The sequence below is a fragment of the Erythrolamprus reginae genome, unplaced genomic scaffold, assembly GCF_031021105.1.
Source record: "Erythrolamprus reginae isolate rEryReg1 unplaced genomic scaffold, rEryReg1.hap1 H_30, whole genome shotgun sequence".
Classification (NCBI taxonomy): Eukaryota; Metazoa; Chordata; class Lepidosauria; order Squamata; family Dipsadidae; genus Erythrolamprus; species Erythrolamprus reginae.
In genome coordinates, this window is record NW_027248485.1 from 316,962 (window position 1) to 339,648 (window position 22,687).

Genomic DNA, 22,687 nt, shown 5'->3' on the forward strand with positions numbered 1-22,687 from the left:
AACACTTTCCCCCCGAACTCTGTTAAACAAATAATTCCCTCAACACTGTCAAACTATTCACTAAATCTGCACTGCTATTAATTTTCCCTTCGTTCCAATCACCCTCCCACCTATGATTGTATGACTGTAACTTGTTGCTTGTATCTTTATGATTTATATTAATATTTATATTATTTATTTAATTATTAGTAGTAGTAGTGCCTGAAGAAATGCCTGGAAGAATCTGTTCAAGCCATTCAAGATCGACAGAAGTCTATGGTAGAGTTCCATACTCCCTACATTGAGATGATAGTCATCGAAGGATGATGGGAAGTGAGGGATCTCCTCTTCCTTTTTCCACCCATCGAGCACTGAAATGGCTTCTCCTCTTGCCCGTCTGGCTGCTCTTCCTCAGGCGTTTGAGGTCCCAATGGAGCTGGGCATGAATTCCCTTCCAGGTCACATCCAATTCCTTGCAAGGAGTTCAGATATGGCTCTGAATAATTTGCATCAACTCCCTGATAAAAATAAAGAAAAGACCATCAAAATGGAAGAATGAGAGATCCGTCTGTGTAAACGGTGTATTTGTGGCATTGGGTTCCTGGATGAAGGAGAGGGTTGGACTAGATGACCATGAAGGTGCCTTTCACAGCTTATATTCTGTGATTCTCTGAATATTTGTAATACAGGTAATCCTTGATTTATGACCAGTCATTTAGAAACAGTTGAAAATCATGACAAACCTGGAAAACGCAACTTAGAAGCAGACCTTTACGGTGTCCCTGCAGTCGTGCGATTGCAATCCAGGCCCTTTACAGCTGGCTCCCCTTGACCACAGCTGCAGCATCCCAGGGTTACATGGTGACCATTTGCAATCTTCTCAGGGGCTTCCAACAGAAAATCAATGGGGAAGCCAATGGGGGAGGCTGCAAGTCAGGGTCAGGTGACGTCTCACTCTTTCTTTTCTAATTAAAAATCAGAATATATTGGAATATTGGAATTAGCAATTTAGAAAAATTAGAAAAGGAAAATTATATTTAAAAAATTCCTTTTTAAATTCATCTAATAATGTAATGAGGAGTCCTAGCCAACCTTTCCCGAATCTCGTAAGAGCAGTGAGACAAGTGAGCCTTGTGTGTGTGTGTGGGGTGGTGGTGTCGGAAAACGATCTTTGGATCGAAATCAGACATTCAGACATTCACCCTCTCCCACCCGCTGCAGACCGAGAGAAGCAGAGTCTCTTCTGGTCTCCTCCTTGATAATTGCCCTGGAGATGCTCGGAGGTCCTTCCTGCCCCCTTTTCTCTGGGATCCCATCCTGGGGGTCCTGAGGATCCTCCCATCTTTCCCAGCCATCATGGGATCAAGTGGGAAAGGAGCCCCAAAGGAAAGGAATCCCTGACTGGAGACCCCCATTTTGGACAAGGAAGGTCCATGGTTGGGGAGAGGAGCTAAGGGATCCAGTTGGGCCCAAGCAGAGGCTCCTTCCCTCCGCAGAATACTGGAATAGTGCAACTGAAAAGAGGTTGGGACCCTGGAAGAAAAAGTCCAGAGAAGAGCCACTGAGGTGACCAAAGGCCTGGAGGCTGAAGCATACGAAGAGCGGCTGCAGGTTTTGGGCATGGCTAGTCTGGAGAAAAGAAGAATTAGGGGTGAGGTCCTGGCAGCAGTCCAGTATTTGAGGGGCTGCCATCCAGAAGAGGGGACACGTTATTCTCCAGGGTCCCAGAGGGCAGCACAAGGAACGATGGATGGGAACTAAGGACTGAGAGAAGCCACCTGGAATGAAGGAGAAATTATCCTCACAGCGAGGACAATTAGCCAGTGGAACCGCTTGCCTTCAAGATTCCCTTGTCTGGGGGGGGGATAGCAGGGGGCTGGGCTAGAAGACCTCCGAGGTCCCTTCCAGCTCTAGTATATCCTGCTCCATTCAAGAGGCCTCAGGCACAACCCCTCCCCCATTGTCTGGGCTGCTCCCTCAGGAAGACCCAAATCATCCACAGATAACAACCCCTAAGGATTCCAGGAGTTGGTACATTCCAACGACTTTCTGCCTGTGCAGAATCCCCCTGTCCAAATGGCTCAGTCCGAAGAGGCCACTGAGGGAAGCAAGAAAAGCTCTCAACTAATAATAAAACCCCAAACCCCAGAACAGAATAATAGGATAGGATCTAGGATAGGATAAATAGAACAGAATAGAGGAAAGAGGAAATAGAATAGAATAGGATAGGATAGAAAAAACTAGGATAGGATAGCTTGGCATTGCATGTATGCCATAGCACAGAATATAGGAGAAAATGTAGAATAGAATATGATATAATAACTTTATTGTAACTTTCAATGTACACTAATCAGCATAGATTAAAACAACATTTTGTTGCATACAGTTCTGAAAGGGTGGCCCCCTCCAATATTCATTACACAAACATGACTAAATAAATAAATATTATACATATACCCTTATACTCACCGATGTTCTATGACACAGAGAAACCACACAATATAGTTTGGATCAATACGTGTATGTGGCGATTAAAATGATTCCTGGGGTTGCCAGAGGGAGGAGTTGTAGTAGCAACACTGAAGTTATACACACAAACACAAGAAATATTTTTCAATTGAAAAAAAGTTTGATGATTCTAGTAAAAACCCACTAATTTCTCTCTGATCCTGGAATTTACAGCACGACCCCCCAGCCGAGCTCTCCGAATGAGCAGCTCCTGGCAAAAGCCGCCCAGCTTGCCCAGGAGAACTCGGAACTCTGCAGGGAGCTGCAGGCGGAAGAGAGGAGGGGAGCAATTCTCGGACAACAATGCTGACTTGGGCAAAGGGGCAAAAGTCAATAACGGAGAAAGTAAAGCTCAGAAACTGCCAGGTATTTTTAGGTAGCTTTAATTTGAAACAAGTTGCATTGTTTCAATGAAAACCTGATTGGGCTAATTTTGCTCTTGTCTTTCTCTTTTGCAGAATTGGTCATCATCAGATAAAGTTGAATGTTGAGAGGGACAAATATCGAAGCCTCCTCTGCAGAGTTCTGGAGCAAACTGGCCGGAGTCAGGAGCTCCTCTTGGAGAACCTGAAAATAAAACAACAACTGGAGAAGTGAGAAATATTTATAGATGAATTCTGACATTCTTTCAAATCCTTCCTTCCTCCCTCCCTCTCTCATTCTCTCCATCCATATCTATCTATCTATCTATCTATCTATCTATCTATCTATCTATCTATCTATCTATCTATCTATCTATCTATCTATCTATCTATCTTCTATCTATCTATCTATCTATCTATCTATCTATCATCTATCTATCTATCTATATCTTCTATCTATCTATCTATCTATCTATCTATCTATCTATCATGAGAGGGCTAATTTCTGTCTCTTCTTCATAATTTACAAGAATTCCTGTCTGCTAGAGGACATGGTGGCCGAAAGGGTGGACCTGAACAGGACTCTGGAGGAAAAGCAAAACACCAACCCCCAGCTCAGGGAGCAGAAGGCCTCCATGCTGTGGAGCCCTCAGAGTTCTGAAGGGGAGGTGAGGAACCCTCAGATGGCAACCCTGACTGAGGGGGCACAGGATGTCCCTCATTTCCTCCCATGTAGTCTGAAAGGGGGGAACCCTCGGTGGGGGTGGGGTGTGTGAAGATATGGAGGGCAGAAGTCTCTGGACAGCCTCCCTCTCCCGGCTGCTCTCACATCTTGGTCTCTCTTTCAGATGAAGCTCCCACTGAGGAAACACGGAGGAGACCAGGAAGACACAAGAAGAGCTCCCGAGCCTCCATCGGCCTGGAGCTTCCAGTAGGTGCCTCCTCCTCCCCCATTTCCCCTTCCCCTTCCACTCCTCCTCTCTCCCCATCCCTATCCCTCCCCCACCCCTCCCTTCCCCTCCCCTTCCCTTCCTGCTACCCCCTCCCCCTCTCTTTCCCTCCCCCTCTGCTCTCCCTTCTTCCTTCCCCATTCCTCTCCCTCCCCCTTTCCACACCATTATCCCTCCCCTTCCTCTTCCCCTCCCTTCTCCTTTCTCTTCCCCTCCCCTCCTCCCCCTTCCCCTCCCTTCCCCCTCCCCCCTTCCCCTTCATCCTCCCCTCCCTCTATTCTCCAAAGCACCTGAGGCAGGGCAAGAAGCAATGGGTGGAAACTAATCAAGGAGAGAAGCATCTTGCAACGGAGGAGAAAATTCCTGACAGTTAGAACAATTGATCAGTAGAAGGGCTTGACTCCAGAAGTCGTGAATGCTCCAATACTGGACGTTTTTAAGATGTTGGATAACCATTTGTCTGAAGTAGGGTAGGGTCTTCTCCCCAAGCAGAGGGTTGGACTAGAAAGTCTCCATGGTCCCTTCCAACTCTGTTATTATTATTCGTTATCTTCCTTGAGTGATGAATATCTTACTATAAGCCAAATTCCTAAATTTTTGTTTTTTGTTGTGATCTGTAATTCTGTTTTCCCAGTTAAGTCTTTTACCAGATTTTTTGGTAAGATTTTAGTTTATATTTTTGTCTTGACTTTATTAATTTTAAATCCCTTTTCCAATTTGTTTTATTTCTTTTAATAATTGTGTACCGGATTCATTATAAAATGTTTTACAGTTGGCACCTGCCACCAGCTAGACTTGCTAAAATGTACCTCAATCTGTCACTTCTATGTTGGAAGTGCAGGGAAAAACCAGGCACATATTACAACGGAGAGTAAGTAGATGGACACACACAACATGAAGCGTTGCAAAAATTTAAGGTTATGGCTCTGTGCAACGTTTTCCTACTAGAATTCTCCTCCTCTGCTTTCCCCCTTTCTTTTGTTCTTCTCCTTCCCCTGCTTCCTCCTCCTGCTCTCCTCCTCCTTCCTTCCATCCCTTCCTCTCTTGTCCTTCCTTCCTTCCTTCCTTCCCTCCCTCCCCTTCCTCTCCATTCTTTCCTTCATTCCCTCCTCTCGTGCCCTTCCTTCCTTCCATCCCTTCCTCTCTTGTCCTTCCTTCTTTCCTTCCTTCCTTCCCATCCTCTCTTGTCCTTCCTTCCTTCCCTCCCTCCCTCCCCTTCCTCTCCATTCTTTCCTTCATTCCTTCCTCTCGTGCTCTTCCTTCCATCTCTTCCTCTCTTGCCCTTCCTTCTTTCCTTCCTTCCATCCCTTCCTCTCTTGTCCTTCCTTCTTTCCTTCATTCCTTCCCTTCTTTTGTCTTTCCTCCCTTCCTTCCCTCCCTCCCCTTCCTCTCCATATCTTCCTTCCTTCCTTCCTTCCTTCCTTATTTCTTCTCTTGCCCTTCCTTCCCTTCTTCTCTTGTCCTTCTTTCCTGTATTCCTTCCTTCCTTCCCTCCCTCCTTCCCTTCCTCTCTTGTCCTTCCTTCTTTCCTTCCTCTCTTCCCTCCCTCCCCTTCCTATCCATTCCTTCCTTTCTTCCCTTTCTCTCTTGTCCTTCATTCCCTCTCTTGTCCTTCCTTCTTTCCTCCCTCCCTCCCTTCCTTCCTTCCTCCCTCCCTTCTCCTCCCTCCCTCTCTTCCTTCTTTCCCTCTCTTGTCCTTCCTTCTTTCCTTCCTTCCTTCCCATCCTCTCTTGTCCTTCCTTCCTTCCCTCCCTCCCACCCCTTCCTCCCCATTCTTTCCTTCATTCCTTCCTCTCGTGCCCTTCCTTCCATCTCTTCCTCTCTTGTCCTTCCTTCTTTCCTTCCTTCCATCCCTTTCTCTCTTGTCCTTCGTTCCCTCTCTTGTCCTTCCTTCTTTCCTCCCTCCCTCCCTTCCTTCCCTTCTTCTCTTGTCCTTCTTTCCTCCCTCCCTTCTCCTCCCTCCCTCTCTTCCTTCCTTCCCTCTCTTGTCCTTCCTTCTTTCCTCCCTCCCTTCCTTCCCTTCCTCTCTTGTCCTTCTTTCCTCTCTCCCTTCCCCCTCCCTCCCTTGTCTTCCCCCCCTTCCTTCCTCTCTTGTCCTTCCTTCCTTCCTTCCATCCTTCCGTCCTTCCTTTCTTCCTTCCTTTCTTCAGGTTCAGGTAGGGTAAAGGTTAGTGTTAGAGTTAGTCTAAGTGCTATTGCTGTAACTGATCATTTTTGTAACCCCCATGGAAATAGGAGAAGCATCACAGGCCAAAACGCTGGACCTGCTGCTTCCCCTGGTTGAGGAGGAGGAAGACTCAAGTATTATTACCTTGGACTTCCTGAAGAAAATTTGGGAGTTTCTAGATCATGAGTTGGAAAACAGTCTGGGGCAGTGTTTCTCAACCTTGGCAATAAATAATCAAACAAACAAACAAAAAAATTTCAAAATACAAACACATACACATAACATTTTATGTTATGAGTGTCCTTCTTACACTTCTTTTTTTTTTTTAGCAGGAAGATAAAAAGGAGCAGAAGAAAGTCACCTTCGTCTTTGATAGTGAGTAACTTCCCTCCCCCCCAAACCCCCTCCACCCCGATTTGTGCACTGGAAGGAATAGGTAATAGAATGCATTTCTGAAAACAATTATTTATATATCAGATTTATTTATTAAGATTTCTATGCCGCCCTTCTCAACAGAGTCAGTGCGGCTTGCAACAGAAATAAGTACAACATATAAAGCATGTAAGAAGTCTAATATTTAAAAAAAATTCTAAAAATTCTTAAATAATCCCCATTTGCCTAAAAAAACATTCATCCAAATGCATTAGCCATTCATAACATCGGCCGGAGTTAGATCTCAACACTCAAGGCCCCCCATGTCTGCCGGCAAATGTTATCTGCATAAAATTTATTTATTTATTCATTCATTTATTTATTTATGTATTCGATTTTTATGCCACCCTCCTCCTTAAACTAAGGGTGGCTTACAACATGTTAACAATAGCACTTTTATAACAGAGCCAGCATATTGCACCCAGGCTCGATATATTTGTATAATCAGATAGTGGTTGGTTTCTTTCAGAATACATTATAGTGATAATTTTAAAAAATACTAAACTAAAAGGAAAAATATGCCCAAAATGTTTTCATATTCCATTCACATTCTAGTAAAATACACTACATGTTATTATTATTGTTGTTGTTACTGCCAGTAGTAAATTTCTCAGGTTGATTTCTGCCCTAAATCAGTGTACGTAGAAAGGATGGAGGAAGTTCCTTGTACAATTCTATTAAAGAATGCTGACCTTTCCTAGTTATTAACAGATCTTATCAGTTGAATTCTGAAACAAAATCTCTCTACATATTCTGTTTAAGTAGTGATATGTATCTATATGTGTGAGTTGTGTTTCTGGATAATTGGTAATGACTCAAAGAAGTAGTTCCCCTCCATATGGGCTGAAGAGTTTTGAGGCAGCGAGTAACACAGACGGTTCCTTTATTTTCAGCTCTTTTGGAAAGTGACTTCAGCTGGAACGCGTCTAAGGTTTACAGGGAAAAAGCGCTCCTTATATACATTTTAGGCTCCCGCCAAAACCGAACTGTCAGCGCCTTAGCCAATGAGGCGCGACCTCTATTTTTAACTATTTTCCCTTAGATACAGGCATTTACATAGGGATTCAACACCCCTCCCTCCTTAGTCAAAAAAACATTTAGTCAGAAAGCCATGTGATAAAAGTCCTCCAATCGGCTGGGTCTGCGTACAGTCCTTTCCGACCTGCGCAGATCAGTCGAGTCGTCGCCGTCGGCAGAAGAGCAGGTCGGTTCATTGGTACCTCCACTGGTAGTCCAGGGCCGAGGCTGTGCCCCGGCCCCCAGGGTCGAGTCGGCTGGCACAACACCGACCTCTGCTGACGAAGATGGTCTGGCTTTGCTGGCTGAAGTTCTCCGTTGCGGTGAGTCCATGTTTAAGTCCATAAAAGTTGGTTGCGCGTCGCCGTCTAGCGAGGGGGAAGAGTCCGTATTAGAATTTTGCCCAGAGTTTCTTTCTGGGCACCTCCGCAAATGGTCGATATGCCTAGTCCATATTCGGCCATCGTTTAAACATATAAGATAAGTTTTAGGCGCGGTTTGTTGTACAACAGTCCCTTTCAGCCAGTTCAGACCCCCATCAAAATTCTTAGCAAAAATACATTGCCCCAAATACATGTGTCTTTCAGGATTTACAGACATGTAATTATTTGTACAATACATGGGGTGCAGTCTATCAAGTGGGGATCTAAGTTTTCTCCCCATCAGGATTTCAGCAGGACTTTTGTGGGTGGTTGCGTTAGGGGTGATATGCTGGGCCAAAAGGAATTTGTCTAGGTGCTCTTGTACCTCTCCAGGTCCAGACCTACGCAATGCTTCTTTTGCCACACGAACGTACCTCTCTGCCAATCCATTAGCCCATGGCGAGTAAGGCGAGATGAGGGCATGCCTGACCCCCAACTGGTCTAGAAATAACTCAAATTGTCTGGCAGTCAATTGGGACCCATTATCAGAAACTAAAATGTCAGGACAGCCATGGGTGGCAAAGAGATGGCGCAGGGCTTTAATAGTTGCACTCGTGGTGATATTATTCATAACAATTATTTTGACCCACTTGGAATATGCATCAACCACTATCAAGAAGTATTGTGACCCAATTGGGCCTGCAAAATCGATATGCACTCTGTACCATGGCCCCTTGGGTTGCTCCCAATCCATTGCTGTGGTTTTGGGGGGTTTTGGCCTTGACTCCTGACATGGGTCACACTTGGCCACCCACTTTTCAATTTCTGCATCTAGACCAGGCCACCAGAAGTGCCCCCTAGCTAAACCTTTCATCCTTACGATGCCTGGATGCCCCACATGTAACATAGTCAAAACCTTGGTTCTTAGACTTACAGGAATTACTACCCGGTCTCCCCACAATAGACATCCCTTGACATATGACAGTTCAAGTCTCTTATTTTTAAAATCTGACAGGTCTTCCCCCAAAGATGCATTATGCCACCCCCTTAATACACAATTTATTACTTTTACTAATACAGGGTCTTGCTGGGTATGTTCAGCTACCTCTTTGGCTATAGTTAGTGGGTTGTCTTCCAATTCTATAATCAATACATCCGCAGAAGGGGCTGGGTCCTCTACTGCTTCTGCCATGGGGCACCTGCTCAAGCCATCTGCATGATTTATCGCAGATCTTTCTCTATGCTTCAGATCATAATTGTAACCTGCTATGAATATAGCCCATCTAATTAACCGTGGTGACATAAAAGGAGGAGTGGGTTTGTTGGGGGCCAGAAGGCCAAGCAATGGTTTGTGGTCGGTTATCAGTTCAAACTTCCTGCCAAAAAGATAGTTGAGGAACTTTTTAACCCCGGCCACTAATGCTAAGGCCTCTTTATCTAACTGACTGTAGTTCCTTTCTGTGCTGGACAAAGTTCTTGAAAAGAATGCCATTGGGGCTTCTGTGTCATTAGGCAAGACATGGGCCAAGACACCCCCGATCCCATAAGGGGACGCATCGCACGTAAGACGTACGGGTAGCAAAGTGCTATACTGTACGACTACACTTTTAGAAGTTAATAAATTCTTTATTTGTGAGAAAGCTTCACGCTCAGTTTTCCCCCATGTCCAAGGAACTCCTTTCTGTAGCACCCGGTGTAGAGGTTCTGCTGCTGTTGCTTTCTGCTTTAAAAAAACAGAATAGAAATTTAGAAGGCCTAAGAATGCCTGCAATTCTGTCTTACTCTGTGGCTCTGGGGCTTCCCTGATGGCCTTTACTTTCTCAGGGGTTGGATGGATGCCATCTCCATCAATCCTATACCCTAAAAATTCCACACTGCTGGTTCCCCAAACACACTTGTCTGGTGTAATTCTGAGACCCTTATCTTGCAGCCTAGTCAATACTTCCTTATCCTCTGGTTTAACTGGGTTTGATTCTCCCCTGAAACTAAGATGTCATCAAAGTAGGGAATGGTGCCCTTAATTCCTGCTAATAATCTTCCATAAGACTTTGAAAAATACCAGGGGCTACGCTAACCCCAAACTGTAATCGGGTGCATTTAAATGCCCCTCTATGGGTGACAATTGTCTGCGCGAGGGCAGTTGGCTCATCGACAGGGAGCTGTTGACAAGCTTGTGCCAAATCAATCTTTGCGAATACTTTCCCTTCCCCCAGGGAGTGAAGGAGCTGTTGTACCACTGGTATAGGGTATGGATGGTGCTGTAATGCCTTATTGAGCGTCGATTTGTAGTCGGCGCAGACTCGCAGTGAGTCATCAGGCTTCAGAGGAGTAACTATAGGTGTTTCCCAAGGGTCTTGGTCTACTGGGACCAGAATGCCCTGACTTATGAGCTTGTCCAGCTGGGCATCTAATTTAGGAAGAAGTGGCAGGGGAACCCTCCTTGGTTTGAGACGTACAGGGGGAACTTTAGGGTCGAGAGAGAAGGAGAGTGGTGGCCCCTTGTAGGACCCCAAAGTGGAGCTAAAGACCTCCGGAAACTCATTTAAGAAGTTTGGGTTACACTTGGTGCTTACATGGCAAATACCAGAGATTTCTATACCCAGGGGAGCCATCCAGTCTAGACCCAAAAGGGAATGCCTAGCTCCTGAGACCACAATTAAAGGAAGGTTACATTTAAAAATTTTAAACAAAATTGGTACATACAGTTTCCCCAATACCGGAATTAAACCTCCTTGAAAATCTCTAATAATTAAGTCAGTAGGCTTGAGATTAGCCTCAGTGAGATGAGGCATATACATTTTGACCTTCCCCCAAGGCATGATGGTATACTTTGAACCAGTGTCCAGTTCCATCTGGCACGGCTTAGAGTTAAGTAGGAAAGATACAACAATCTTGCCTCTGTTAGCCGTTACCGTGCTATTGATGGAAAGATCCCCGTTACCTCTTGCGTAGTCGCGGTTGAAGTTGGGGTTGTTCCTTCGGCCGAAATACCGAAAACCCCTGTTGTCGCGTGGTTGTGCTGGCTGGTTCTGGAACCGGGGAGGACGTTGTGTGGAGAACGATTCCTCCGGCATGGGGGCTCTGCAGGCTTCGGCGATGTGGCCCCTGCGGTTGCAGCGGCGGCAGATGGCGTCCCGGAAGGGGCAGCGTTGGCGTGTGTGGTTTCCTCGGCAGCCGGAGCAAGGAACGATGGGGCGAGGTTGCCTCAGTGGTCTGGAGTGGTCTTGCTGGAGCAGGAAACAGCTGTCATCGGAGGAGACCGGTTGACAGAGGTCGTCTGGGGACTCGGTGCGGGAAGTTTGAGAGTCGATTTGAGCGACGACTTCCTGCTTGTCATTCTTTTTAAGCTCTTTGGCAGCAGCTTCGGCGACTTCAGCAGTCTGTGCCAATTTGATGACAGCTTGCAGGGAAGGCTCATCCTCGGTGAGGAGCTTGTTTCTGACGGTAGCATTTTTCATGCCGGAAATGAGGGCATCTATTAGGCGAGCTTCTGGGTTGTCAAATTTACATTTTGACAGAACCGTTCGAAGACGCGTTGCATACTGGTTGATGGTTTCTGCGTCGAGTTGGCCCATTCTCGAGAACTGATGCCGGAAAACGATGGCAGGCTTTGTGGGCTTGAAGTGGGTGGCTAGTTTGGTCTTTAGGGCGTCCCAGGCGACAGAGTTGGCTGGTAGCGGATCTGTCAGGGTCTGGGCGAGATCATACATCTCCGAGCCGCAGTAGTTCAGGAAGATCGCTCTCTTCCGATCGTTGTCGGCGTCCCTCATGCCGGCAGCCTCGAGGAAGATCTCTAATTTCGAGATGTAGGCGTCCCAGGCGGACTGTTCCGGGTCGAAGAATTCCGGAGCTCTTCCGACAGGCAGATTGTCCATGGCAGGAAGCGAAGGTTCGTACGTACGTCGTCGCCAGGTGAAGAGTCTTGAGGCAGCGAGTAGCACAGATGGTTCCTTTATTTTCAGGTCTTTTAGAAAGTGACTTCAGCTGGAACGCGTCTAAGGTTTACAGGGAAAAAGCGCTCCTTATATACATTTTAGGCTCCCGCCAAAACCGAACTGTCACGCCTTAGCCAATCAGGCGCGACCTCTATTTTTAACTATTTTCCGTTAGATACAGGCATTTACATAGGGATTCAACATGGGCCACTTCAGGTTTAGAGAACTCCAAGCGAATCGCAGATAAATTCATGTTTTGCAAATCTGAATTTGCCAGTTGAATAGTATTGACTAAGGCGAAAGGAAGGGTTAAAAGTCAACCTATCACAGGTTTTCCTATTGCCCAAACCCACAATTGAAGGAAGAATCTAGAGCAGTTTGCTTTCCGCTCGACAGGACTGCCCCCTTGAGGGCCTGGAAGAACACTGCAATCTTACATTGAAATGGAACTTGAGATGCTTGCTGACTAATTGGTGCTAAGCTTTTGAATGCAGTTGAAGAGAGAGTCTAATAGCTAGGACAAGGGTTGGCAACCCGCTCTGGAGCTGCATGTGGCTCTTTCACCCCTCTGCTGCGGCTCCCTGTCGCCAGTCGGCTCCACAATTGATAGGGCTTTTGGTTAAGCCAGGTGGAGGAAATAGGATGCTGCACTAGGAGGAAACTCTATGGTGGGGGGAACCGGACTTCCGGTCGGCAGGGGAAAAAGGCTGTCCCGCTAGAAGACTCTATGGTGGGAGGAACTGGACTTGCCTGGATTTATACTTAAGAAAAACTATGTGACTGTTATGGGACATAAACAAATAATTGACGCCAGCCACAACCTATAAAGAAATTTGATATACAATATTTTATAGAAGGCATGTAACACCTGTTCAACTAGCCAAAATAGATAAAAATTTACGCTCAGATGTTGGAAGTGTAAAATAAAATTTGATTCTTATTACCATTTATGGTGGCATTGTAAAAGGGCAAAGAGCTACTGGGGGAAAAAATGAAAAATTGGTTATCAGAAATCTTATAAAGAAAAATAGGGAAAAAAACCCCAGAGCTCTTTTTACTGGGAATAATGCGTGAAAAATTTGAAAAAAGTCAGATATATTTGATCTTGCACATAACAACTGCAGCAAGAATGATATTTGCTCAATATTGGAAAAATGAAAACGTACCAACTGAGGAAGATGTAATAGAGAAAATATTAATGTGAGTGGAGATGGGTAAATTAGCATTGGAATTAAATTAAGATCCAGAATACTATGACTGTTGGGGCAAGTTCTGTTATTGGTTGGAAAAAAGGAAAATGTATCACATGTTTTCACTGAATTTTAAAATTAAGGGAGACTAGGATAGCACTATTTCGGCTTTGTTCTGACCTCATCAGCTAGCAATACCCTTACTGGGATTTGATATATATATATGTATGATATATGATATGATATATATATGATATATGATATAAATATATATATTTTAAAAAGAGGAAAATAAAACATATTTCTTGGTGATGAGGAAAAATAGATACGGAAGTAAGACCGATGTATAAGATCTGTTATTAACAATACATTAAAAATAGCTATGTTATGGATTGTGAGCACAATAAGAAATGGAAAACAGATTTACTACACAAACGTCCAATGTTTTTAAATATCTTGAGAATGGCGGCATACAAATCTAATTAATAATGATAATGATGATGATGATGATGATGATAATGATAATAATAATAATAATAATAATAATAATAATAATAATAATAATAAATTTCTAATTAAAAGAAGCATCTACACCGGGGACAAATACCTTGCATTGACTAATATTACTTGGCCAAATAAAGTATCTAATTCAATTCAATCTTTTTTTTTCTTCCCTCTCCACCCTTAAGATTCCAGTCCCTGTTGGATAAGCGACGGTGTATATTCTAGTCCATATAAAGCAAAAAACAGACCTGTCAAGGTAAGAGGGAAAAGGAAACCCACTAGAGTGTCTTGTGGAAGTGGAGAAAATTCTCCTCTACCTGAAGCTCTAAGAGAAGACTGATCGAGAGACATGGGGACAGATCTTGAAAGACCTGCAATTTTGATGTTGCTGTACTTGTCTGTGGAACAGTCAACCGAGACTGCCTTCTGCCGCATGAATCCCAGCAACCGGTTAGGTCCCACAGAGTTGGCTTTCTCCAGGCCCCGTCGACTAAACAATGTCATCTGGCAGGACCCAGGGGAAGAGCCTTCTCTGTGGTGGCCCCGACCCTCTGGAACCAGCTCCCCCCGGAGATTAGAACTGCCACCACCCTCCTTGTCTTTCGTAAACTTCTTAAAACCCACCTCTGCCGCCAGGCATGGGGGAACAGAGACTTCTCGCCCAGGCCTATACAGTTTATGAATGGTATGTTTGAGTGTATGTTTTTTTAAATAAGGGTTTTTTAATGACTTTTAATTATTAGATTTGTCATATATTGTGTTATTATTGTTGTGAGCCGCCCCGAGTCTACGGAGAGTGGTGACATACAAATCTAATAAATTGAATTGAATTGAATTAAATTAAATTGAATCTTCCCTGCCAAACATACCTCCCTTGATGATGTATACCAAGATAAATGGGTTGCCAAGTAATTTGGTGTATTTGAGCGCAGGGCCTTAAATACCATCTGGGCTGCCATAGGAGCCTTTCGGTGGTGTTTAAGGAGGCTTTGGCAGTCTAGAGCGAACAAAGCATTTTCCTTTCTCTGGGCGCTTGGAGAGGGAATAAATCTCTGCCAGCCCCCAAAGAAAAGAAATGGTCCCTTCGCTCTGGGCAGCAACTGTCCTCCACCTCTTCTTCTTCCTCCTTCTCCCACCCAAATTCCGAGCTTTTATTTCTTTCCTAACGGGTTTGCACACATTATTTGCTTTTACATTGATTCCTATGGGAAAAATTGCTTCTACTTACAAACATTTCTACTTAAGAACCTGGTCATGGAACGAATTAAGTTCTTAAGTAGAGGTACCACTGTATTCTTCCTGTGTGCGCTGTTGTTACACACAGAGAGACAAACACAAACACACAAACCAGCAGTGAAATGCTCCTGGGTCACGGGTGCCTGTCTGTCATCGGAGAGCCAGTCCCTCCCCAAGGGAGCGTGAGGCTCCGCCCACCCACCTGGCTGCAGCCCCTTTAGGTTTCTTTTACCCTCTGCACATGTACAAAGCACATGTGCAAAGCATTCTGGGCATGCGCAGAGGGTAAAAGAACCCAAATGGCGGCATCTGGGTGAGTAGGCGGAGCCTCACACTCCCTTTGCAACCGGTTCACCGACGACCGGGCGTATTTCAAAACACACACAAACAACATTTTATGTTATGAGTGTCCTCCTTACACTTCTTTTTTTTTTTTAGGAGAAAGATGAGGAACAGGAAAAGAAAGTGAAGGGAGAGAAGAAAGACGAAGAACAGGAGGAGAAAGTGGAGGAATAGGAGAAACTCCTCCTCATCCGTAATTGTGAGTAACTTCAAGTTTCAAGTTTCAAGTTTAATCAGATTTGTATGCCGCCCCTCTCCGCAGACTCGGGGCGGCTCACAGCAATAGCAATACAATGTAAGACAAATCCAATATTTAAATTACTTTAAAAAACACCACAATTAAAACCAATCATATACACTAGCGTATCATGCATAAATTTTATAAGCCTAGGGGGAAGGAACATGTCAATTCCCCCATTCCTGACGACAGAGGTGGGTTTAAAGGAGCTTACGAAAGGCTAGGAGGGTGGGGGCAACTCTGATATCTGGGGGGAGTTGGTTCCAAAGGGTCGGGGCCGCCACATAGAAGGCTCTTCCCCTGGGTCCCGCCAAACGACATTGTTTAGTTGACGGGACCCGGAGAAGGCCAACTCTGTGGGACCTAACTGGTCGCTGGATTTCGTGCGGCAGAAGGCGGTCCCGGAGATATTCTGGTCCAGTGCCATGAAGGGCTTTATAGGTCATAACCAACACTTTGAATTGTGACCGGAAACTGATCGGCAACCAATGCAGACTGCGGAGTGTTGATGTGACATTATTTAACTTCCCTCCCCCCCCAAATCCCCCGATTTGTGTACTAGAATGAATAGGTAATGGAATGTATTTCTGAAAACAATTATTTATCTATCAGATTTATTTATTAAGATTTCTATGCCGCCCGAGAGTCAGGGCGGCTTACAACAGAAATAAATAAAAAATACAAAGTGTGTAAGAAGTCTAATATTAATTTTTTAATAAAAAATTCTCAAAAAGTCCCCATTTGCCCAAAAAACAATTATCCACATTCATCCAATTGGATTAGCCACTCATAACATGGGCCGGGAATTTTATGCAGATAAAATTTGCAGGCAGGCATGGGGGCCCCTTGAGTGTTAATTCCTATGCTGCCTGACTCACTAATCCAGCAGCTCTGAGTTGAATCTGCTGAGGAGAATTTGAGTGAAGGAGGGAGGGAATTTGCAGCTGGAGCTGCTGTGATGTCATGTGCAAATCTGTGTATGTTTAACTTCCTGGTTTTGTAGATTGAAAATTCAGGGAGGGTGGGATAGAAGAAAGGAGACTGATTGGCTGTTTTGTATTGGGGGGAAAAAGGAGGGGCCAACCAGGGGTTTGGCAACGCAAGGACATCTGGAAAATCTCTCTTTCTCTCCCTTGTGCCTGATAGATCAAAGCAGCATGTTTAAGGTGGATGAGAATTCCCTTTTCCCAATTGAAAATCTCCCTTATGGAATCTTTTCCACCGAAGAGGAGGTAAGCGAACAAATTTACTTTAAACTTTGAGTTCATCTCTCTTGTTTTCCTTCTGTGTCTGTTGATTCCGATGGATCCTAGGAGTCCAATTCGGGTACTCTGCCTTGGGAAATTGCAACACCGCTAAGTCCAACGATCAGCGGAGAACAGTCAGCAACCCCGCTGTTGATTTTAAGGGAAGATGCTTATGAAAAGAATCTTTCTCCTGTATATTTCTCTCTCTCTCGCAGCCCAGGCACAGAATAGGTGTAGCCATTGGGGATCAGGTGCTGGACCTCAACGCGGTTAAAGATCTCTTTAATGGACCTGTCCTATCTAAGCAACGGCATGTCTTTGAGCAGGTATTGGGGTTTTTTTCATCATCTTCAGTCAAATTTAACCATTGGTGGGTTTCTTAGATTTTTAAGGACTTTTATGCTACCCCTCTCCAAGGACTCGGGACGGCTCACAACATACAATAAAACAATATAACATATCTTAATCCAATTATTTACTTTAAAAAATTTTTAAAAAACCCCCCCAAACCAGTTGTTTCATTCAATCCACTTTCTCTCAAATCATTCATTGGCCAGAGGGCAAGTATCTAATCGTCCCTAGCCTGGTGGCATAGATGAGTCTTAAGACTCTTACGGAAGGCGAGGAGGGTGGGGGCAGTGCAAATCTCCGGGGGGGAGCTGATTCCAGAAGGCCGGGGCCCCCACAGAGAAGGCTCTTCCCCTAGGACCCACCAAGCGACATTGTCTAGTTGACAGGACCTGGAGAAGGCCGACTCTGTAGGACCCGATCGGTCGCTGGGATTCGTGCGGCAGAATGCAGTCCCGCAATTATTTTGGCCCAATGCCATGTAGGGCTTTATAGGTAATAACCAACACTTTGAAATAATAATAATAATAATAATAATAATAATAATAATAATAATAATAATAATAATATATTAGATTTGTATGCCACCCCTCTCCGAAGACTTGGAACGGCTCACCACAACAATAACAATACAATATAATACAAATCTAATATTAAAAAGGACAAGTTAAAACCCATTATTACCAAAAACAATCAATGCTACACAATCACACCACCCTCAAATGTTACTAGTCAGAAGGGGAGGGGATTAATTGAGTCCGGAAACCAATTGGCAGCCAATGCAGACCACGGAGTGTCTGGGCAAGCCCATGACTGCTCGTGCAGCTGCATTCTGCACAACTTGCAGTTTCTGGACACTACTCAAAGGCAGCCCCATGTAGAGAGCATTGCAGTAGTCGAACCCCAAGGTGATAAGGGCATGAGTGTCCATGAGCAGAGACTCCCTATCCAAAGAGGGCTGCAACTGTTGTACCATACGAACCTGGGCAAACGCCCTCCTCGCCACAGCCGAAAGATGATGTTGCTTCTTCTGAAAATCATAGTAGTTGAAACACAATGGTTATTTGTTTGTTTATTAGATTTCTTTATTAGATTTCCATGTCGCCCTTCTCCGCGTAGAATAAATAAATAGAATAAATACAAAAACACAACGAATAAGAAATCTAAACTTAAAATTATATTCTAAAACCACAGTTCATTAAAAACAATCATCCAGATTCATCTCATATACATTCTAGTTGTTCGCCGGAGCTAGGCGTAACACTCAGCAGCCCCAAGCCTGCTGGCAGAGGTGAGTTTTCAGAGTCTTCCTAAACCAGTTAGATATCTACTCCCCTCTCCATCTGAAAAGAACTCTGTTCCAACTGCCAGTTACCTTATATTAACATGCTCTGATGCTGTTAAACATTCTACATAGATTTTCAAGCTTTAACTGTCAATTTATCAAGCCCGATCATCACATAGTTATTTAGCAAAGCATGGGTATCCATCTACTAGTATCCTATATCAGAGCCCAGGAAAAACATTTCTCTCCTTTTACTTTTGTTGCAGTCAACTCTCAATGCTTTCATGGCATTGGGCTGGGAAGCTTGGACTGAGGCCAGATCATGGCTGCAAAAGATTCTCTCTGACAAAGAGCCAACACTCAGAGATAACGCAGAGTTATGCAAAAGGTACTTGGATACAGACCTAGAGGGTATATTTGGTGCATGTATGAGTGATGTGCGATTTAGTGGGAGTGCCGTGCTAATGGTTTCCAAAATGTCAGAATCAAAGAATTAGCTTGTTAGCTAGTTGGAATGTGCCCTTAGCAATAGCATTTAGACTTATATACCACTTCATAGTGCTTTTACAGCCCTCTGTAATCAGCACATTGCCCCCAACAATCTGGGTCCTCATTTTATTCACCTTGGAGTAGGCTGAGTCAAGCTTGAGCCCGTGGTGAGATTTGAACTGCTGAATTACAACTAGCAGTTAGCTAAAGTAGCCTGCAGTGCTGCACTCTAACCACTGCGCAACCCCTTAGTGAAGGCCACTTCAGAAGTGTTGTTTCTTGGGAATCAAATGTTTATCATGCTTCCTTTCCTTTCTTCCCCAGAGCTTTTATATCTCAAGCGTCTGCAGTAATGCATCTTCCAGCTGAAATTGGTAGGTTCTGACTGTGGAGCCTCTCTGCCATTCAAACTCTTTTATAAAAGAAAGGATAAACTACACTGCTCAAAAAAATAAAGGGAACACTTAAATGACAGAATATAACTCTAAGCAAATCAAACTTCTGTAAAATCAAACTGTCCACTTAGGAAGCAACACTGATTGACAGTCAATTCCACATGCAGTTGTGCAAATGGAATAGTTGTGCAAATGAGAATATTTCATTCATTCAGATCTAGGATGTGTTATTTGAGTGTTCTCTTTATTTTTTTGAGCAGTATACTTTCCTCTGTATAAAAGGAGACTTGAACGTGACCTTATTCCTGTGGGGTTAGCGTTTGGCTCGCAGGGAAAATTTATTGGAGTGTGTTGTGTCCAGTTGTGGAGACCCTTCAAGAGGAAATTGGACTTCCATTTCTCGGAAATGGTGTAGGGACTCCTGCCTGAGGGTGGGTGTTGGACTAGATCAGTGTTTCCCAACCTTGGCAACTTGAAGATATCTGGACTTCAACTCCCAGAATTCCCCAGACAGCATTCACTGGACTAAATGACCTACAAAGTCCCTTCCAACTCTGTTGCTCTGACCTGCTTCTCAGATCTGACTTGATAAGACCAAATTTTAAAGGTGGCAAAAATGGTGCACTTTCCTGCATAACTTTTACAGCCGGTAATGTCAATCAAAAAGAAGAGAATTGGGGTGGGCAGGGAGGGAGATGCACGGACATGGATGCAAACATAAACACAAATATAAGAATAAGCAAGAGGTTCCATTGAAGAACACCAGAGGGCAGTAGAAGAATTGCGTTTATCAAAAGTTCCTTTAAAAGCAAACACAAGGTTATCCTCAACTTACAATCAATAATGGGTTCCAGGAGGGAGGGGTGGTGGTGGTGGTGGTGGTGTTACGGTAGGGAAAATGGCACATGCTCCACATCCCCGATGTGCCTGCGGACACACCCCATGAAATTTTGCTTCTGCACATGGGCCAGAAGCATAATCTCACATGCGTAAAAATCCAAATTCATTTTAAGACATTGATTGATTGATTGATTGATTAGCCAATACCTGCCTGCTGTCTATCTGTATCTGGAAGTCCCATAGGAGCTTAGCTTTCTTATTTTCCGCAACCTTTTGCAGGATTGGTATGTATGTATACTATATGTTGGTCTGTCTGTTTTATCTAACGACCTCATGTATCTATCTGCCTGTCTGCCTACCTTTCTTTCCCATGTATATTTATTTATTTATTAGTTACACTTATAGGCTGCCCAACTCCTTCTGGACTCTGGGTGACATACAACATTGGAAAGACAGTATAAAAAGCAGTCTAAAACCCATTAAAACCCATTCATCTCATTTAATGGCCAGATCAAGCTGGTATCAAGTTGCTCAATGGCCCATGCCTGCTGGCAAAGCCAGGTCTTCACAGCCTTCAGGAAGGCCAGCAGGGTGGGGGCAGTATAGACCTTGGGGAGCAGCTGGTTTTATCTATCTATCTATCTATCTATCTATCTATCTATCTATCTATCTATCTATCCATCTATCTATCTTCATTCATCCATCCATTCATTCATTCATTCATTCATTCTCCTTCTAGGAGATTACACAGATTTCTATTCCTCTCGACAACATGCTACAAACGTTGGGATGATGTTTAGAGGAAAGGCGAATGCGCTGATGCCCAACTGGTCAGTAACTTTCTTTCTTTCTCTGAACAAGAAGATACGGGGGACCTGATTTATCGGATTGATTTGGGCGAATATCTGCAGTAATTTATTGTCTGCATTCTAGAGTAAATGCTGCATTTTTGAGGGGGTTGACCTTTGGTTGGGGCCAGAACAAACCTTGGAAGAAGCTTCATGCAATTGTTATTCAGACTTAATTGAATGGAGACCGAATTAACGTTCTGAAAATGTCAGTTGGGTGGGCAATTTGCTGTCCAATTTGTGGACCATAAAAATAAATCTAGGAATGAAGCAATAAATAAAATTTGGGAACCAAATTTTAGGGTTTTGTGGTCCACAAAATTGTGCAGCTTGGTCTAGTTATCTGTCGCAGGACCCAAGAGTTATCTATCGGTCTGGGTTGTTAGTTTCCATGTTGCCTTCTTTATGCATCTGGAGTGATTCACCAGTATAAACCCACTGACGATGCAATTTTTGGTGATTTTTTCCTGGCGTCTTCATGTCGGAAGAAGCCTTCCTGCCTGCCCTCATCTGAATGCCCACCTTAATCACCAAAAATTTCATCATCAGTGGGTTCATATCGGTGCGGCACTCTGGACCACACCAATATGAACCCACCACTGCCTACCAGGCTTCAGAAAAGCATGTGAGCAAATGGGGGGGCAGTGTAAGGGAGAGTGCATATACATGTGGGAAGGGAAGGGGTGTGGGCACCTGCACACATTCTAGCACACACATACGTTTTGGCACGTGAACCAAAAAAGTTTTGCCATCACTGACTTATATCCCTCCAGAGATTAGAAGCAAGATGTGCTTTTAACACATGATTCATGTTTTCCAAGGTTGCACCTACCTGTTGGGTACCATGGACGTGCTTCTTCTGTTGTCATATCTGGGACACCAATCAGAAGACCGGTGGGCCAAATCTGTCCTAATGACAGTGAGTCTTTTAGATCTCTACTTGCAAATTTGGGTACTTACCATATTTTTCGGACTATTTTTCGGAGTTTACTTTTTGGGGAGGAAAATAAGAAAAAAATATATTCTGCCTACCAGCATCCATCTGGCTAGCATCCTTAGCAAACAGCTCGGAACAGGTACCGTATATTAACCTTGCAAAGCTCCTTTTCAAAGGCTGTTTTTTCAGCCTTGCAAAGCTCCATTTGAGAGGTTGTTTTGAGCCTTGCAAAGCTCCGTTTGAGAAGTTGTTTTGAGCATTTCAAAGCTCCATTTGAGAGGTTGCTTTCAGCCTTTCAAAGTTCCACTTGAGAGGTTGCTTTTTCAGCCTTTCAAATCTCCATTTCAGGGGCTGTTTTTTCAGCCTTCCAAAGTTCCACTTGAGAGGCTGGGCAGGGCTACATTCAGTGCATGAATCACACAGATTTTCACCATCTTTTAGCAGGGGGAAAGGTGCACCTTATACTCTGATAAATATGATAATTGTTCTTGATTTAATGAAACCCCCCCCCCTCATATTTATAAATTCTGTTTAAATCTCAGGTACAAGTCCACTTCTTGCTGCTTCCAAACGCTTGGACATTGAATTAGAAATGGTGAGGTTGTATTTTCTTACAGATTGTTCTTTCGTTGCCACTATCAACATCCCCTTGTGTATGTGTGTGTATGTATGTATGTATGTATGTATGTATGTATGTATGTATGTATGTATATATATATATATGTCACATGTTTAAGCTGAATTTGAAAATTAAGGGAGACTAGGATAGATCTATATATATATATATATACACACGAAACAATTTTTGTTGTAGCCTTCAGCTAATACAATAATTGATTTAGGAGCATTTCTCAAAACGTCGTTACAGAGCACTGCACACCAAGACAACTAGACACAAGAACAGATTTTTCCTGAACACCATCACTCTACTAAACAAATAATTCTCTCAACACTGTCAGACTTTTTACTAAATCTGCACCTCTATTTCTACTAGTTTTTTCTCATCATTCCTTTTCCTCTCACTTAGGACTGTATGACTGTAACTTGTTGCTTATAACCTAAGATTTTTATTAATA

At 43.9% G+C, this 22,687-nt stretch overlaps 1 protein-coding gene and 1 long non-coding RNA gene across 2 annotated transcripts in view; both read left to right on the forward strand.

Moving 5' to 3' along the window:
• Positions 1–6,301: 6,301 nt before the first annotated feature.
• LOC139155578 (uncharacterized) lies at positions 6,302–15,171 on the forward strand. The gene is made up of 3 exons (XR_011557093.1): positions 6,302–6,341; positions 13,592–13,662; positions 15,081–15,171. It is a non-coding gene; the product is annotated as an uncharacterized lncRNA (long non-coding RNA).
• A 1,113-nt stretch (positions 15,172–16,284) lies between these two features.
• Positions 16,285–22,687, forward strand: part of LOC139155587 (fumarylacetoacetase-like) — a 28,073-nt gene continuing 21,670 nt past the window's right edge. Inside the window, exons 1-7 of the mRNA XM_070730780.1 lie at positions 16,285–16,454; positions 16,685–16,795; positions 18,369–18,490; positions 18,916–18,965; positions 20,566–20,656; positions 21,496–21,593; positions 22,154–22,206. Coding sequence (XP_070586881.1) covers positions 16,380–16,454; positions 16,685–16,795; positions 18,369–18,490; positions 18,916–18,965; positions 20,566–20,656; positions 21,496–21,593; positions 22,154–22,206 — 600 coding nt within the window. The 5' untranslated portion in view covers positions 16,285–16,379. The remainder of the gene's footprint in view (positions 16,455–16,684; positions 16,796–18,368; positions 18,491–18,915; positions 18,966–20,565; positions 20,657–21,495; positions 21,594–22,153; positions 22,207–22,687) is intronic.